General features: G+C 35.7%; 1 protein-coding gene across 1 annotated transcript in view; it reads left to right on the top strand.

Moving 5' to 3' along the window:
• The window catches only part of LOC138706091 (probable peptidoglycan muropeptide transporter SLC46), a 58,346-nt gene extending 52,223 nt beyond the window's left edge, over positions 1-6,123 (top strand). The window contains exon 10 of the mRNA XM_069835042.1: positions 53-6,123. Coding sequence (XP_069691143.1) covers positions 53-122 — 70 coding nt within the window. The 3' untranslated portion in view covers positions 123-6,123. The remainder of the gene's footprint in view (positions 1-52) is intronic.
• Positions 6,124-19,093: the final 12,970 nt, after the last annotated feature.

Here is a 19,093-nt window from a genome sequence, read left to right as displayed (position 1 = left end):
GTTCAAATTAGTCATACGGTGTGAAATTAAAGTGGTTTCTCATATGTTTCAGTATTGTGATCCTACTACAGCGTCTGTCACCGTCTTCCCTCAATTCCATTGAAGAACCCAAAACGGACTAAAGCATTGTACCAGTATTAAGAAAAGAACACCACTTCAGCACCATATCAATTCATTTAAAATTCATTTACGAACAATATACTGGTCTCATTTTTTTAAATTTTTTTTCTATCTTCCATTCACTGCAGTTGCAACATGTGTCTTATTCTTGGCAGTACCTCTTCTTTATCGCCCATTATGTTAGCAATTACCAGCATATGTAATTTTTTTAAGTCTCATGCCTCCATCCAGTGACAGTAATTCAATGATATTACCTGTAAATGTGTATGTCAGATATGTAGTATTTTTTAAATAATTTTTCGTACAGGGATATGAGATGGATACCTCCCTTTCTCCTGCATTATCCAGTACCTATCCTAAATAATTCATTCATCATCATCATCATCATCATCATCATCATCATCATCATCATCGAACACTAAATAATGCCATTAAAAGGAATATCCATCCATCCATCAACACGCACACACATGCGCACATGCATACGCGCACACACACACACACACACACAATTTAATAATTGTATATCTTTTCCCGTGATGAAAAACATCAATACTTTCAGGCATCCTAATTTATGATGTTTCATTGTGCAGTATTAGCACCAGTTTTCGTGTATTGAAGGTATTAGATCGTGCTTTCCAGAAAGAACGTTACAACTGTGCAGAAAATATTAACTGTACTTCCTGAGGATGTTCTATAAGTATTACACAAACTTTGTTAGACCCATCAAGTTTTCGACATTGTTCATATTTGCGTACTGATACAGATACTTAGAAATAGCCAGATTTGGGATTTGTGATTTTGAATGGTGCTGTTTTGGTTGTTTATCTTCTGTACTCTTAATCAGCTGCAAAGTAAAAGGCTGAAATTCTGTACTTGTTATATATGGTAATGGTTTTTGTACTTGTAACTTTGTGAATATCACTATTTTTAAGAAATATATTTTGTAGATATTATAGGTATACACTATTAGAACATGTCATTGTGTGTGAGATGTATTATATATAGTGCATCGGTGCGAATTTAATCTGAAGAAATCAGAATGAATGCTAGCTTTCTTCCATCTACTTCTATGTAGTAATAGTTTAATACTCTTAACTATATCACTGCAAATATTACTCATTTCCAGATTTAAGTTTTCTGTATGAAGTACGAGTATATAACATGAAGAAAATTGTAAACGTCTTGACTTTCTATACAAAAGGGAAACGAAGTTGGTGAAATATTGTAGTTTTTCTTTTTTAATTACTATTTTTAAATGCATTTAAATTTTCGAAACTACTGTATGCTGAGGCAGATGCTAGACAACATTAAGTTACGTACATATTTATTTTCTTAAACATATCATTTCAGAATCCATTTTCAGCATAGGCCTACTCTCATTTTTAATGACGTATTTTCAGGTGTAGTTCTTGCAGTCTCTTGCAGGTTGTCAAAGACAGTTTTTTTATGTGGCCCAACTCAGATTCACTACAAAATACTGTTCAACGAGATGTAATTTGGAAGTAGTTTTCCCCCTGCTAAACATAGAGGTACCTATAATGTGTGAAGATTCATGTTATTAGATCGTTTTCAGAAAGTCTGATATTCAATATCGGAAGTCAGCTATTCTGACTTTTTCCTAACTTAGGCCGGGTGCACACAGAATCAGACGCGGCGCGACGCGACATTTTGTCTCGTGGTACTTGTCTCCCATTGATTTCTTATGATGTGGTGCACACAGAATCAGACGGTCGCGAGCAGACACAAGGAGACACAAAGAGACAACATCGAATGACTGCTAGAAGTTCGTCGTGAGGAGACTGTCTGATAGCTGCAGTGTACTGCGCATGCATTAGTAGTGGCTATGATTGCACGCTTTCATTATCTACAAAAAATACTATTGTTGGGTAGTGCACATTATTCATAATGGAGCTCGATGCGGATAAATTATTTGATTTAGTACAGGAAAGATACATTCTGTACAATCTTTGAAACAATATCAAGAGAATAATGTGGTTTCTGAAAATATGTGAAAAATTGCAAATGAGATGAAAGCACCAGGTGAACAATAATTTATAATAATAACACTGCGTAACAAATGTTAATATTTTTTTGCGCTGGGCATGTGATATATGTTTTCTATATAACTTGAGCCTCCTGAATACGAATATGACAATAAAAACAGTTGTTGTTACGGTTTTTGAGAAATTTTGGAATTTATATCTATTCAAAATATTGTTTTATTGGCAATAAGGCTAAATATTTACTCTTCAGAAGATTACAGCTTTCTTTTTCTGCATTTTCTTTTACACTGGACATCAGGTACATCACGAACTAAAGTCCAACAATAGTCTGCTAGCATATTGGTACTCCATTATCCTTGGTATTTTTTTGCATAGTTGACATTTCTTGATGGATGCGCTCATCATGCTCATCACTGAAGTCGCACAATTCTCGGGGGAAAAAAGTCAACATGTGAGTGAAGGAAGTGAATTTTCAGGGAAATTTTACAACTCCTAGTTTAATACGCCAACAGCAAATTTTTCACTAGTTCTTCATAGTTCTCACTTCTACAGTTATCCAGAAAATTAATTCAATCTCCTTGAATGCAATCCAGACGGCTGTCTCTTTTTCTTCCAGCAAAGATTCGAAGTGATTGTCCATTATTTCTCTAATTTGTGGTCCATTGAGAACTCCCTCTTTTATTTTTGAATCACTAATAGCAGATAATGTTAAGGAATGCGCGCTGGTTCGAGTCCTCATGGGGGAAGAAATTTTCTCATGAAATTTCGGCCAGTGTATGGGACCGGTGCCCACCTAGCATCGTGATGCACTTGGGGAGCTACGATAGGTAGCGAAAGCCAGATATAACGACTGGGGGGATCATCGTGCTAACCACACAATACCTCCATTCTAGTTGGATGATCGTTCACCTCTATTTTGGCATGTGGACGTGAGGCCAACAGCCGGCTGGTCGGTCTGGGCTCTTCACGGGGTGTAGCGCCACGGATTATTAATAGCAGGAAATTTTTCCTGGATATTTTTAAATGCTTCAGTTTTATAATTTATCCCTTTAACAAAATTCCCTTTAACAAAATTGTAAAAGGGGTAAAATTACTGCGATTTGAGGTACAAGGAGTTGATGTATAATATTTTTCTTCCTTGGCTCTAGTCATTGTCGTTTTATTTTATAATGCTTATCTCGAGCGCGAATCCACACCTGTGGAGTAACGGTCAGCACATCTGGCAGCGAAACCAGGTGGCCTGGGTTCCAATCCCGGTCGGGGCAAGTTACCTGGTTGATGTTTTCTCCGGGGTTTTCCCTCAACCCAATACGAGCAAATGCTGGGTAACTTTCGGTGCTGGACCCCGGACTCATTTCACCGGCATTATCACCTTCATTTCATCCAGACGCTAAATAACCTAGATGTTGATACAGCTTCGTAAAATAACCCAATAAAATAAAAATAAAATATCTCGAGCGCGACTGTCCAATTCGTACAGAAAGCAGCAAAATTTTGTGTAGCCTAATTGCATTCCAAAAAGCAATGCTACAACCTTCAAATCCGCACATATAAACCATTCGTACTTTGAATATTACCATTAAAGTACACTTTAAAGAAATACACGCCTTACACAGAATACTAACACCACAGAAATATCCTGATAAACTGAAGCGTTTTCATACGGCGAACCTGTTTCTTCTCCTCCAAATGGAACCGAAAAGGGCAATAAAACAATTCCCGCTTCTAGAAGTGGTTTTGACATGGTGATATATTGCAAAATATAAACTACAGTAATGTAATTAAAGCTCACCGTAAAAGAAATGCACATCTCAAGTAAAATCAGGTAAACTCAAGTGAATTTATACCGCGAACCTGTTTCACGCCCTCGAAATAGACTCGTAGAAGAGCAATAAAATAATTTCCCTTTCTACAAGTGCTTCTAACATGGTGCCCTACTTATACTAATATTGTTTTCACATAATGGGTCTTCACATTTGTTAAACAAAATAGTTACACACGAAATACGGTAATTTTTTTAATAAATGCATAGAAAATTAATTATACTGGCTGTTCAGTTCAAAGTGTGTCATGGCTCGTTGTATGCCGTCATGTTGATAGCCGATGAGCCTAGAGAATTCAATATTCCTACACTTCCGCAAAGGTGTATTACCTAGGAGGCAGAGAAGTTGCCTAGCAGGTACAGCGTTCATTCTGAAGAGTATGTACCGATGCGTACGATAACGCTGGTAGTGGCAGGAATGTGAATTGTTTGGAAATACGTACTGTCGGGATATGGGGAGAGGGTTAAGACGATTACTTACGTATTTGTTGACATTAACTTCGACGGTCAACATGGACACGGAGTATTTGATTTGTGTTGTGGAATGTTACCGTACGCAACCGATGATAACAAATACCCTGTGTAAGACTTGCCGGCGCAAAACACAGTTCGAAAGAGGTTATGGTAGCACACAGACAGTACAGACCGCTATCTGTTGCTACGACGTTCAAGTTATACTGGACACGTTCTCAAGTTCAGATTGAAGAACGCCTTGAATAATATGCAACTTCTCTGACATATAAGCTGAAACTCGCTTCAAATCGGTGACTCAACAACAGTGACGTCATGACACACTTTGAAATGAACACCCAGTATTGTGCATCTCGAAAACCCGAAGTGATGGAACATTTTGCTTGTTATTTTTTAATTCAAGAGGTCGAAATTAGTAAGAATTTGCTAGTTTTATGTCTGGAGCAAAATGACTGTTGACCAGTGTAATTTGTAGTAAGCCTAATTCTCTGCTCTATACTATCACTCATTATTGATTTAATATATTATTTTTCTTTATTGTGAGTCGTGAAGTAGTCATAAACATACAAAATGACGTTTGTGCAGTACATTTTAATTGTAAGACTCTTTCAATCGTATAGATTTTTAGGAGCTTGCGTCCTTAGAAAATAATAAGCAAATACAATAGAATTATTTTTCATATAAACAGTCCTCTATTATTGACGCCATTTTCTAGCCTAGGCCTGTTTTCCAATCCCACAACCAGCAAATCGGTTGTCGCGAGCAGACAGTTTTAAGCTGCCGCGAGGCGTTGCAAAGCAAAACGTAGTGTCGCGCCGCGCCGTGTCACGTCGCGTCTGATTCTGTGTGCACCCGGCCTTAGTCTGCAGGCTACGAATACTATTGGATGAAAGAAAATTTTCCAGTCGTCACGAACTCATCCTTTTTAAATATGATTAACTATTACAATTGTTTTGATTTCCATTATAGATAAATAGTTCATTTATTAAACAGTATTGTGTACAGAAGATATATCATTTCAGATTATTCATTACAGATACTTTTATCGTAAAAATATTTTAAAATTCTTGTTCTCTGTCGTAAGTAGAAAGAAAGAACGTATTGTGTAAGATATTGCTATTAAAATTATAACTTACCAGTATCTGTGATATTAGTTTTTTTTTTATACATCGTAAAAAATAATCGTATTTTCTAGGTAATATTGAAGTGTGCTTTAAAGAGAAAGTTTTCCTGACATTTAAAGTTAACTATGAAGTAATTAATTGTTTAACTAGCGGACTTACTCGTGTTAATTATGTAAGTTTGTGCGGCTTACAGCTGTTTCGGTGCTTCACACACCATCCTCAGAGCCTACTAGATCTCGGCGTTATCTCGAACTTCTCTGCCTGTTATGTGGGTGCATTTGATTGTTGAAAGGTGTTGAAAAGTGGAGTCAAATAGTGTATGTGTACTGAAATCCAATTAGTTAACCAATTAATTATATTCAAGTGTTAAAAGTAGTGTACGCAAGATTCAAAATGGATTAACTATGAAGTATCTTAGTTCCTAATTGCTAAATGGAAGTGTGATCAATTTTTCGTATTGAATAATAGCATCCTTTTCTTGTACATATTGAATAGGAGACTAATGAACTATTAGTTGCATTTCATGTATTGGAGTATATCTGATAGCTCCTATAATAAATCGGAGACTTTAATTTTCTAATTGTTTTGTCTTTATAAGATTTTCTGTTATTAAAACTTCTTTTTTCTTAATGAAAAACATTTCTAGTTAGATTTGGTAATGTTAACTGTCATTAAATTTTCTATAGGAGGTGTGATCATTAAATTCCGAGACCTGTCCCGTAAATTGAAATAAAATTAACCGATTTAATTTGGCTGCCATCCCCTTCAAAGCAGTCCCCTTGGGCAGGTATACACTGATCCCAGCGCGTCTCCCATTTTTAGAATGCCTTCTGGAAGTTGCGATTTTGAAGCCTGTGAAGCACCTTCAGCTATTCGGGTTGGATCTCCACAGTACCAAAACAGCGACTCTTTAGCTTGACTTTCATCTTCGAAAACAAAAAAAAGTCGCAGAGGGCCAAATCTGGTGAATACGGAGGGTGAGGAACGATGACTATCTTGCTACGGGTGCAAAACTGGTGTGTTGCGAGAGCTCTATGAGCTGGCGCATTATCATCATGGAGCATCCATTTGGATGTGGACGTGAGGATCATTTGACCTCTCCAAATGACATGTTGACGATGTCAACAATTTCTCTAATGGTGATGTGTCTATCATCATTCACAATTTGTCGAATTTTTTCTACATTTTCGGCAGTGTTGCACGTGTGTGATCAACCTGGCCTCTTGTTGTCCTCCAGCGGTGTTCTGCTATTTCTGAAACGCGAATGCCACTTAAAACACCTCGCCTGACCCACTGCTTCAACATTCCATGGGTTTTGGTTGCCGATTTCCCGAAGAATTTGTGTTGGCTCTCTTCCCCAGTTTTCAGTCAACGTGATTTCGCAAATGCGCGGATTCACTTGCTAACAAAACTTTGTGTAACACAGGTCTCAATGAAAATAGCGTTTTGAAACTTTGTGTTGCGTATGTTCAAAGTCGTCTAGCATCAGTGCTACACGCACGTGTCAATCACGTGATCTCTTCGCTCACAACAGACAGTCTCGAAATTTAATGATCACACCTCGTATACCAGTTACATAGCTTTTTAAAGGAATTTTCCATTGTTGTTTTAAGTTCAGTGCTTTTATTTCTTGGCTTTGAGATCCACATTACTAAATCATCTGCAAGAAGAGTACGCTTTACTCCTGATTTTTCAATTGTTTGTGGCAGGTCATTGATATTGTACTAAGAACTGCACCTTCGGTAACCCTCAATGAATCTGTCTGTATTTGGAGATACTCCTCTCCAGGGTGCGAATTAAGATTCCTGATGAGGGGGAGGGAGATAAATTCCTATCTAGAGAATACTATACATAAAATTATTATTATCCTCATTTGATACAGCTCAACGCTTGGTCACATTGAGTTTCTTGTCTTGCATCTTGATCATAATAATAATAATAATAATAATAGTAATAATAATAATAATAATAATTATTATTATTATATCCATGAACAGGCATAAGATAAGATGTGTAATTCCTAAGTTATTGATTGTTGTCAGCTTGCCGGTGATAATAATACATCAATATTATTTTCTTTGCTTACTTTATACTTTATAAAGTATATTCGTATTAAAACAATAAAATTATATTTTGTGAGAGAGGGATAGAAGTTATCCCTGGTAAGGATGTTAATATGAATTTATTAGAGAGGATAACTTTCCAATGGGGGGGGGGTGAAATTCCCATCCCTCCCCCATTAATTCGCACCCTGCTGTGTCATATGTGGTTATAGTTACACGTTGAGTTAGAAAATGGAAACTAGGAAAGCATTTAACCTCGTATGCCTAAATCATATAATGTTTTAAATAATTTTGTTCTACAGATAGAATCGTATGCACTTTGAAAAACTTAAAAAACTGCTAGTGTATCTTGTTCTCGTTAAAAGGATCTTTGATTTCTTGACTGAAACTAATAAAAAAAAAAGAATATGAAGTTTCCTTCTGTTGGCACTGAAGAAAAATCTAGTTGATTTCTGTGATACTCTCTTCACAACCTTAACATGAGACGGACAGAAAGATTACAGCGTGTTCATAATACATGTGTTCGATTTATTTGCAACATCTGTAGATCTGATTGTACCAGTACCTCACCTTTACTTAATATGCTTACCTGCTTACCTAGATTCGTCTCAAAGAACGAAAACCATTCATTCTCTCACCTTACTCTTAAATATTCTTCAGCACTTTAACCCTAGGTATTTAGCTTCTAGTTTTCAAAATTTGTCCTCATATCACGCAATAGATACACATTCACAACATCAAATCACAGTCTGCATTCCTAAATATAGAACATCCTTCTACTCTTCATCTTTCACTGTCTCTGCTGCTAATCTCTGAATCTCTCTACCATAGCATGTCAGAGACTGTCGGACATTATCGAGTTTTAAAAATAAACTAAAATTGCATTTCTTCAGTTCAGATTCCCTTGTACACGAGCCTGACTCTTATGGTTGTATACTTTTGAATTTGTACTCACTTTTGCTTACTAGCTAAATAAATGAATAAAACAGCGACTCATTTTATATATATATATATATATATATATATATATATATATATATATATATATATACACACACACACATATATATATATATATACACACACACACACACACACACACACACATATATATATATATATATATATATATATATATATATATATATATATATATATATAAAGCCTTTTTCACTGCAACAGTTTTATAAACAAGATAATTAATTTAATTTAATTTACAAAACTTCCACATGAACAAAATTATATAAAGAACTTGAACTGTAAGTATTATAATTATTCATTTCAGGGATTATTATTTCAAACAAAAAGATTTAATACAATTTTATTCGTTTTTACTTCCTTTTCAAGATAATTGTTTCATATGAAACATTTCATAGCATATTTTGAGAAAGCTATTGATTTCATTCCCAATATATTCAATCAGTTTAAGAGAGTACCAGTATTGTGATAATAACTTATTGAAAGAATATTAATTTTGTCCTTAGGGTTCTGAAATGTGATCTGATACTCTGAAGCTTGTGAGAGGGATGGAGGAGACAACGAAAAAGTAAACATTACACAAACAATGAATTTAAATACTATTATAGTCACAATCATGCCATGGTATGAAAGAAAAATTTCACAACCTCGAGCGGGAATCGAACCTGCGACTTCCTGTTCTCCAGTCAGGCGCTCTACCACTGAGCTATCGAGTTCGTCTCACGCCAAAGGCTTGGAATTATCCTTTCATACTGGCGACTCTGTTATAGAGTACTGTCCATAGCGTCTGATCTAGTCAGCACTGCTTATGGGTTGAAAGAAACTTTTACAAATGTAATCTTCATCTTACGACTCTTAACTTTTTCTTTCATACCATGGCATGATTGTGACTATAATAGTATTTAAATTCATTAATATGTCACATCAACGGACGTGTATACGTCACCAAACATCGTAAGATGAAGATTACATAACACAAACAATTGCGTTTAAAGAAACTTTATTTCTTGTATGTAAGATTACTTGTTATTATTTTAAAAATTGAAATGGGAGGGAACTATTTCTAATTGGCAGAAGAGAGTACGACAAATGGAGTATTTTTAAATCATTAAGTTCATTTGTATGACGAAAAAATAAGTTTTTCTTATTGCTTGTGTTCACTGAATAATTAATTAAAATGAAATCGAAGAGTTTAAAAATAATATTTTTCATTTCGTTTGTTTAACGTAGAATAAGCATATCGTCTTTTCTGGTTTTTTGCTATGGAGTTTTAAATTATTTAAAATTTTTATAACATGAAATAAGAATCATCATTATTTATGTTCTCTAGAACATTCAATTGAAATGGGAGTGTGGAAATATTTCTTAGTCTTTAAAATTTAGTTTGAAATAAGCATATCTTATTGCCTATATTCTCTGAACATTTAATTAAAATTAAGTTGTGAAAATGAACATTCTTCACTCTCCATTCTCTAACACGGCTTAAACACCAAAATTAAGCTATATATCATCTGTATTTTTTCTTACGATTTTAAAAACAATGTACATGGCAAATGGCTCCACTCCTCTATTCAAATAAAACCAGGCGAAGGGGTTGTTCACAGCAACACAATAATGTACTGGGCATTCCCTACTAAGTAAAACATTACATGATTGGACAATTCATGCCTTTTAAAATTCACGGTTTCTTTCTAGAAAAATATTCAAAATACAGCAAAATGGTATTCGACTTTATTTGTTGCTCCTTACTAAGGAAGTCTTCCACCAGAATAAATTAACTTTTTTTTTATTGTTTTGTTGCTCTTTACTCTCTGCTTTACACCAGAATAAATGATGCCTCAAGATCAGTAGGTGTACTATAAAAATGTCTAATTATTATAGTCAGGTCTAATGAAAAAATATCCAATAAAATGATTGTCTACATTTACATAAGAGCTAAGGATAAACTGTCTAAAGATGAAAGGTCTATGAACAAAAATGTCTCTAACATGAGAAAAGTCTTATCAATAGAAATGTCTAATATAACAAGATGCCTACAGGGCAAATTACGTGGAAAATATAACTTAGGAAAATTTTAGTCTGCTAAAATGTAAGAATTTAATTTGTAGTAAACCCATAGTTATGCATTAACATCTGATGAAATAATGATGATGAAATAATAGATTTCCAGGTTATGAAAATGGACAATTCAAATTACTTGAAAATTTTGTGCACGAACTGTAAATCATGATGACATATACAAGCAAATCAAATAAAGATAAAATATTTTGATACACAACAATTGCGATTATCATTTTAGACTGAATAGTAAAAACGGGGGGGGGGGGGGGAATTATTGGAGATGTAACCATATAGATATTTGCAATGCAACTTGTGTTCCGGGATCAAACTTAGAAGGTGAAATACAAGTAATGAAAGTTGGACTTCATAATCACCAACCTCGCAAATCAGAAATCCAACTTGTATCTAAATGCTAATAGTTTCCATCACAAATCTCAACAGATGGGCATACTAAACACACTGGGCCAGTGAGGAGTCTTTATGCCAGACCCGGTGCAACTGGACACCGAATTTCAACATCTGAAACTAACCCTCTAGCAGAATGGATATCCAGCCAAGGACCTGTGGCCGCTCTGAAAAGAGCAAGACACAAGAAGCAGCCCACTAGCAACTCACAAGAAATGGACAAACCAGCCGTTACCTGTCTACCATTCACGGGGAAGTTGTCAGGAAAGATAAGCAGACTGCTCTACAAGCATGGAATAAAAACAATCCATAAACCTCCGCTTAAAATTAGGAACAGGGTCAGATCAGTAAAAGACTATCTAAGCCTCAGAAAACCAGGGATCTACCACACACCCTGTGAATGTGAGGCAGTTTACATTGGCCAGACTGGACGTACAATAACTGCGCGTCTTTCAGAACACCAACGATGCATCAGGTTAATGCAGCCAGAAAAATCCGGATTGGCGAGGCTATAGAGCTAATTTCAATAATACCGAGGTTCTGGTGAAGTGTTCGGGCTACTGGGATAGGAGAGTTAAGGAAACCCTGGCCATAGTGGCAGAAAGCGGTAACCTGTATCGGGACTCTGGTCTCCAACTCAGTGCTGCATGGACACTGAATATAAAATTTCTTATCACCCAGACAGCTGTCTGTCATCAACGAAGACACATAGGAACATGTCTGCCGGGCCTACTGAGAGACCCGCGGTCAATCAGCTGCACCACATAACACAAGGCAACATGTCAGCCATGTTCACACCGCAGTCCGCAACGTATGGAACACAGACAGCCAATCAGTGCTCATCTCCTCGGCTGACTACTCCCCCCGGCACTATAAATAAGGAGCAAGATATCTCCCTAATTACCAGTTAATCCTGAAAATGAGGAAGATGAACATCCTCGAAATGTCGGTGGATCACCAATCTATTACCTGGCTATAAGCCTGAGAACATTTTGAATTAATGCCTGTATTATATTCAGAAACTAGACAAGACCTAGAAACTGTTCATCACTGTGGCATTGGACCTCGGACTCATTTCGCCATCATTAAAAAATAAAATAAATGCAAAAATTTTGAGGGTACCAGTAAACTGATTTATTTCATTTGAGTATCTGAAAGTTTGTGAGAACCGGTATTATCAAGATTATAATTTTCTTACTGTAGTAACTTTTTGAAAACTTCAGGCTAGCGTCAGTGAAATATGCAAAGTTCATTTTTGATCTGAATAAACCGATTAGAAAAAGATTAGATTGGATGCTGTGACTTGCGATAGAAATAAAATAACTATTATAGATAGGGGAGTTTAACGTCTTTGGTAATACATGATTGCATTATCTATTTCTGTACTTTAAATCTGTGTAATATCTGATAGTAACAACGAAGACGAAAAGACGTTAATCTATAATTCTGCAGAGGAAACAGCGTGGTTTGCATGGCATATTCATTCAGTCAGAGTTCTGCCTAAGGACAGGTCTTTCACTGCAAACCAAACTTTCTCCAATCTTTCCTATTTTCTGCCTTCCTCTTTGTCTCCTCATATGATTCATACAAAACCGGAATCTTTTACTGTGGAAAGACTCATCATGCCATGTTTGCAGTTTTTCTTGGCAAAGATAAATGCAGTAGCTTCCCAATGCTTTCCACACACCACTCTCTCTTTCGCATCTTAAAAAATCCCAGAGGGCCCCAGCATGGAGGTGAGGAGAGTGGATTTGACTAATTAGACCCTCTGGACTTTACTGAAATTCACCGCAAAGGTTAAATATCAGTCATATCAGGGTTTTTGACCGATCAGAGACTGGGAAATCCCAATTAGCCTTTGCCCTCTGGAATAGTCGTATGGTTCATTAAATATAGATTGTTTGGTGTCCTGACTATTTTGCTCCTTTTGTATCTTTGAAGAGTATTTTTATTGATATTTGGGAATCTTAGGTAGTACAAGTTGACAATTCTGCACTGTGTTTTCCTCTTCGTCACTGAAGTCAGATGGAGGGAAATTTCCCACATTCCTGGAAAAATTTCATGCCTTGAGAGAAAATTTGGTAAATTTTCCAGTTTCATTTATTATTATTTTATTCGTTGTTATTTTACATTTCCCAACTAATTTAGAGAATTAATATCAATTTGAATATTGTGTGACTTTTCCAAATATATGTTGGTCCGAGGAGGGAGAAACAACAGTGAGAGAGTCAGGGAGAGGAAAAATTTTCTCGTGTCATAGTTTGAGTCAATGGTCCTTCGGGTTAAACTATAAAATGTCTTTGGGTCTTTCATGCTGTTATACTGTGACTTGAGTGAGATATTAGGTGAATTACCAAACTCACATTTACAGAATGTTACATAACTTTCTCATATTGCGATTACGTGGCACGGTCATTAAAGGCAGACTAGTCTAGTCACCTTCATTTTAGCTACTTATGGCTTTTATGGAACCTGGAGGTTCATTGCCGCCAGGGTCGTAGCGTGCATCGATGTGGGTGGTGTGTCACATCCCCTGAATTTTTCTGAACAAAAATATATTTATTGTTATTTACCGGTACTTTATTTTGTGTGTATCGTGTTATACCTGTTACACATAATAATTATTATTTTAAGATTACTTTCAAATTTTAAATGTCGCTGCTACAGCAATGGAAATATATTACACGAAGTGACAAAGGCGCGCGCCTGTACCAATTTATTAACGACGAGTTCTTACTCCCAAGAAATGTGACTGTGTATGTCGCATCAGTAGGAGTATGTCAGAGCGAGGCAACATTTACCTGCTGAGTGGAAGAACGTCACTGTGCAGAGGATGCAATGTAGATTATGCATAACCGTCCTGCTCCTGCATGACAAAATGTGACAGTGTCCATCACATCAATTGAGCTATATGAGAACAGGCAACTGCTGAGTGGAAGAACGTCACTTATATCATGACCAAGGGATGTGATCTAGGTTCCACATTTGGTGATGCACGTGTGCTTATATTCAATTTTTCTGTGTGTTTTATAACTTTGCTGCATGACATATTTTGTTATTGCTAATAGTACTACTTCTAAAATTTATTTATGAGAGCTGTGCTTTATTTATAGTGCCTTTTAAGTTAACCTACAACATTCTGTATAACTGTAGGTCCTAAATGTGTAATTTTGCCACAACTTCCAAGTGACAAAATAACCTATGTGATTTAAGAATCGCATCTGCAGGTAAATTTGCTAAATCGGAAACTTCTGTGTTGTTAATGATGATATAACTGGCTGTAGATGTGTGCTGATGAGTAAACTTTGTTTATTATTTTCTCGTGAAAAATTTGTTTGGAATGATACAGATTATAGTGATTTAAATAATATATATAGATCCAGGAAACGACACAAAGACTCTGCAAGTCACAACAAGTGTCGAAAAACAACTGCATTTCTTTGTCAAAACCCTAAGTATTGAATTTGCTTTAAGTGATCAGTATAGACTTTCTATTAAAAAGCATTGCGAACTTGTTCGACAGAACAGAACAATTCTTGGCCATTCTATACAGGTGTTGTAAAATTAGGTCTTGCATTAGAGGGCGTGACGAGAGTAAGTCCTCAAAAAATAAAGGCAATTTTTTTTATGAGATTGCAAGGCACGACAGTTTACTGTAAACATACTTAGAATACTGCACTATGTTTCGTTTCATTTCACCTTCAATTCAGAAATTTCAGAGTGACTTGATATTTTCAGCGGACGAAGTCATGGATAATAAAATTAGGAAAGAGGATTGTAAAGCACCATTCGTAGCTTTAATTCTGGATGAGAGCTCTGACAAAGGATGAAATCGCAGTTATCTTCAATTCTGCGATATATATAACACAAGATGGCGACATTGAAGGAGTTTAAAAGGGAACAGATGTCAGCATGGATAGTCTGCAAATGCTCTCAAAGTCATTAACGATTTTGATTGCTCAAACCTACGATGGAGAAGATGTGATGGCGGGAGAACATAATGATTTACATGCAAAATTTTGCAGCCACTGTATGTCAACGATTCTTGTGTACGCTACGCGTACAAATTTATTAAACCTCGTCTTAACTTAGTCTGCAAATTTTATGAAACAAGTAAAAGTGATCTTCACTAAGCTTGCTGGATTTTCGAATTTTTTTCTCTGAATCATCAAAGTTGCAATGCTTATTTGAATCAATAATAGATAATGAAGATTGTGAATGGAACTACGAAACTGTCATTTGTGCACGAGGGCTGTTAAGTTTACTTAAGGATTTTGATTTTATTTTCTGCTAATATTATTCACTGTAATATTCCCACACTCTGATATTTTGTTTCAAAAAGCAACAGATGTTGCTTTTTTTTATAACAAAAATTCATAATTTCTGGTTGAGTGTTAGAGAAGGCCGTATGGCCTTAACTCTGCCAGGTTAAATAAATCATTATTATTATTATTATTATTATTATTATTATTATTATTATTATTATTATTATAATTATAATTTCGAGGAGTACAGGCAAAGACTGAGAAATTACTTTCAGGAATTTTGGGAATACATGGATGATTTTGCTGCTGGAAATTATCCTCAATCTAAAAGATCACGACTGCATGCAATCTCTGGAGAGGATAAGAAAATTGTGTATAGGCGATTGTTCAATGAAATCCTGGACGTTATCAGAATTGATATTCAAAAGTTTTCTGAAAATTCCAAATTGAAACTTTTGAGTATGGTTGATCATACACAATTTACCATCTTTGGAAATTCGCTCCCTGAAGAAATATTGCTAAATCTAAAAGAAAACTATGAAGCTTATTTTGATTTACTATATTATCAACAGTGTAGTTGGTCTCATTCTATGCACTTTCGTCTTTTGTGTTTTATGTAAACACAGCCAGGCTTCGGCCCAGTAAATATCTTTATCATCTATGCTACAAGAAAATTTGAAAATTCAACTCAAATATTCACCAATAAACGGGTCGTCTCCGATAGCACAGTTGGTGTAGTGCTGGCCTTCTATGCTCGAGGTTGCGGGTTCGATCCCGGCCCAGGTCGATGGCATAGGATTCCACAGACTACACGTAATTATTGGAACAACCTTCTTAATAGCATGCCTATTAGGACACTTAACACTACATTTCTCATCAAATCACCACTTTGGATTTGAAGCAGCAGCTGGCGACAGGCTCATGTCAGTAGATTTACTGGCATGTAAATGAACTGCGGGACAAAATTCCGGGACACCAGTGACGCTGATATAACCTCTGCAGTTCCGAGCGTCGTTAAATAAACAACATATTTAAATTTTCAATGAGCGGCAATTTCCAGGAACACACTCCCGCATGTAACGAAAGCAGACTACTGTATTTTAATCATTTAAAAAATTACATCCCTATGTCAAAACGTCATGCGATGCCACTGTTTGTTGCCCCCACAAAAGCTCGCCATCGTTCTCTTTCCTGAGCAACATTAATCCAGTCCCTGCAATCCTCCCTCAAATCAATTTTATTATCCTCCCATCTTCGTCTCGGCCTCCCCAAAGGTCTTTTTCGGCCCAGCTCAAACGTCTGGATTTAATGTTCATTTTATATACTGGTAATGAGTCGGCATAGTTGGTATAGCGCTGGCCTTTTATGTTTGAGGTTGCGGGTTCGATCCCGAGCCAGGTGTCACAGGCTCATGTCAGTAGATTTACTGGCATGTAAAAGAACTGTGGGAAAAAAATTCCGGCAACCGGCGATGCTGATATAACCTCCTGCAGTTGCGAGCGTCGTTAAATAAAACATAACATTAACATCTACTGGTAATGAAGTTATGTGAGGTTTTAAATGACATCGCAATTATTTCTGACAGTGAAGAGGTAGGAATTAGTAGGGAAATTTTACTCGTGAAAGGAATATTTGAACCCATCACAAGGGAAATTATCGGAACACAATACACTTCTCCTCGCTTCCCTCGTCAAGCTCGTTGCTTCCCTCCAACGAGTCTTTCCAGAGCCTTCTTTAGTTACAAGCCGGGGCCATACGTCGGCAACACTGTAATTATCTGTCACCCGGAGGCTGACCGTACAGTACACGTGTTTGTGCTAATGCCGATTTCCAATGTAAATTAATGTTACAATATAAGTGTGTGTGTCGATGGAATTATGTTTGCGGTCGTACCAAACGTTAATTGTTGATGTATTATAAACTAAATGCGTGTTGGTGATAAAAAAAAACAAGACAATAAATGAAAATAAAATGGTTGCAGTCTTTGGGAATTTTTACGGTTATGGATGACAAAGTAATTGACTATTCTATTAAATATTGTGTAACCACATTTTTATATTCTTATTTGTGATTTGTGTGTATCAGAATTCTAGTCAAATTGTTGGGTCTCGCCTGCTATATCAATAAAGTTACGCCGTTGGTTTTCAAAGTCATTGTAAACAGCTGTTTTGTGATCCCATAAATGTTGCAGTTTTGTTGAAGATTCGGAATGCCTGCTATACATCAGAACTATCTATAATTTGTACATGCATATAATCACTTTGTTGGTTTGATCAATGTTACTTATGTCCCGCCCACTATAGAGACATAGGCCAATTTTACACATATTTAGTATAACTTGTTGCTTCTTTGACAGGTTAGGTTTGGTTAGTTTAGGTTTTTGTTATAGCCTACCTTGTATATACGATTATAGCGCAACATTGGCAGTGATAAAAGTGAAATATTCGTTCAGTGGGCGTTGGATACTCTACATTCACCCACTTGGTATTTACAGGATTTAAAGTCCACTGAGTTTACGCTAATTGATACATACATGTACTTAATAGATAATGTTGCGTTTTGTTACGTATTATGTTGAAGGGATGTGTTTTCATTTTTTCATAGATTGTTTTACTTGGCTTAACTGTATTTACATCCTCATACTTTTATTATAATAGGAATGTCAATAGTTTCTTCTGTTTACATTTTATTTTAGGCCTATTTGCATAATTCACATTCTTAGCTTGTTTTCTGTAGTTATGGTATATTTATTTAAAATTATATTTTAAAAAGTTTATAACAAATAATTTAGGATAACAGTATTGTTATGGTGACTGGCCAGGTTCAAACTAAAACTGGCTTCCTGGACATCTGAAATATTTATAGAAAAGCACGACATAATCACATGAAATTAAAATGCCTATGATATCCTGCACCTTTCATGTCAGAGGTGAAACAACATTAAGCGGCAAAACATTGTCAATTTACTAGCCACATAATGGTTAATTGATTGGAATAGGGTATTGCGAAAGTACGTCATTATTTTATTTATTTTTGGTACAAGTAACATTTCTTTAAGTATTTATTTATTTTCCCTTGTACCATCAATAAAAAAACAAGTATGTTTTTATTTTTTTTTTAATTATAAGTGTAGTTGCTACGACACATAGGCACACAGCACTTTCTAGGCATCTGAAATATTTGTAGAAAAACACGATAGATAATCGCAGAAGATAATATTAAAATATATCCTAAACCTTTCACAGATGAAACACCATTAAGTCGCAAAACATTGTCAATTTGCTAGCCACAAATTTGTTAACTGAATGGAACTTAAGAATACTGCGTAGGAACATACGTCTTTATTGCATTATTGATTTTATTATTTTCGGTGCAAGGAATATCTTTTTTATTTATTTATTTACCTTCGTACTATCAATAAAAACATGTATTTTTTTTAATTATTGTAAGTGGCAGCCTTTGTATGTAAGTAGCCTACTTACGGCGTATTCTGAAGTATAGCTAATTGATTGCAATAAAACACTATTTTCGAACCCGTAATAATTTACATCACTACTCTGAATCTTGATCTTACCTTTGTGCATGAAATAATATTGAAAAAATACGCGTTACGTATAACGAAAGCAATGAACAAACACAATATCACTCTAAAATCTCCCGCCTCCACTCTGCGTTGCCAAACCTACCCATGCCCCGGCTTGTAACTAAAGAAGGCTCTGGTCTTTCTCTTTCTAACTCGTTGCTTCCTTCTCTATACAGAAACCACTGTCTGCTGGAT

The sequence above is a fragment of the Periplaneta americana genome, chromosome 9 (assembly GCF_040183065.1).
Source record: "Periplaneta americana isolate PAMFEO1 chromosome 9, P.americana_PAMFEO1_priV1, whole genome shotgun sequence".
Taxonomy (NCBI): Eukaryota; Metazoa; Arthropoda; class Insecta; order Blattodea; family Blattidae; genus Periplaneta; species Periplaneta americana.
This window is presented reverse-complemented; position numbering and strand designations above follow the sequence as displayed.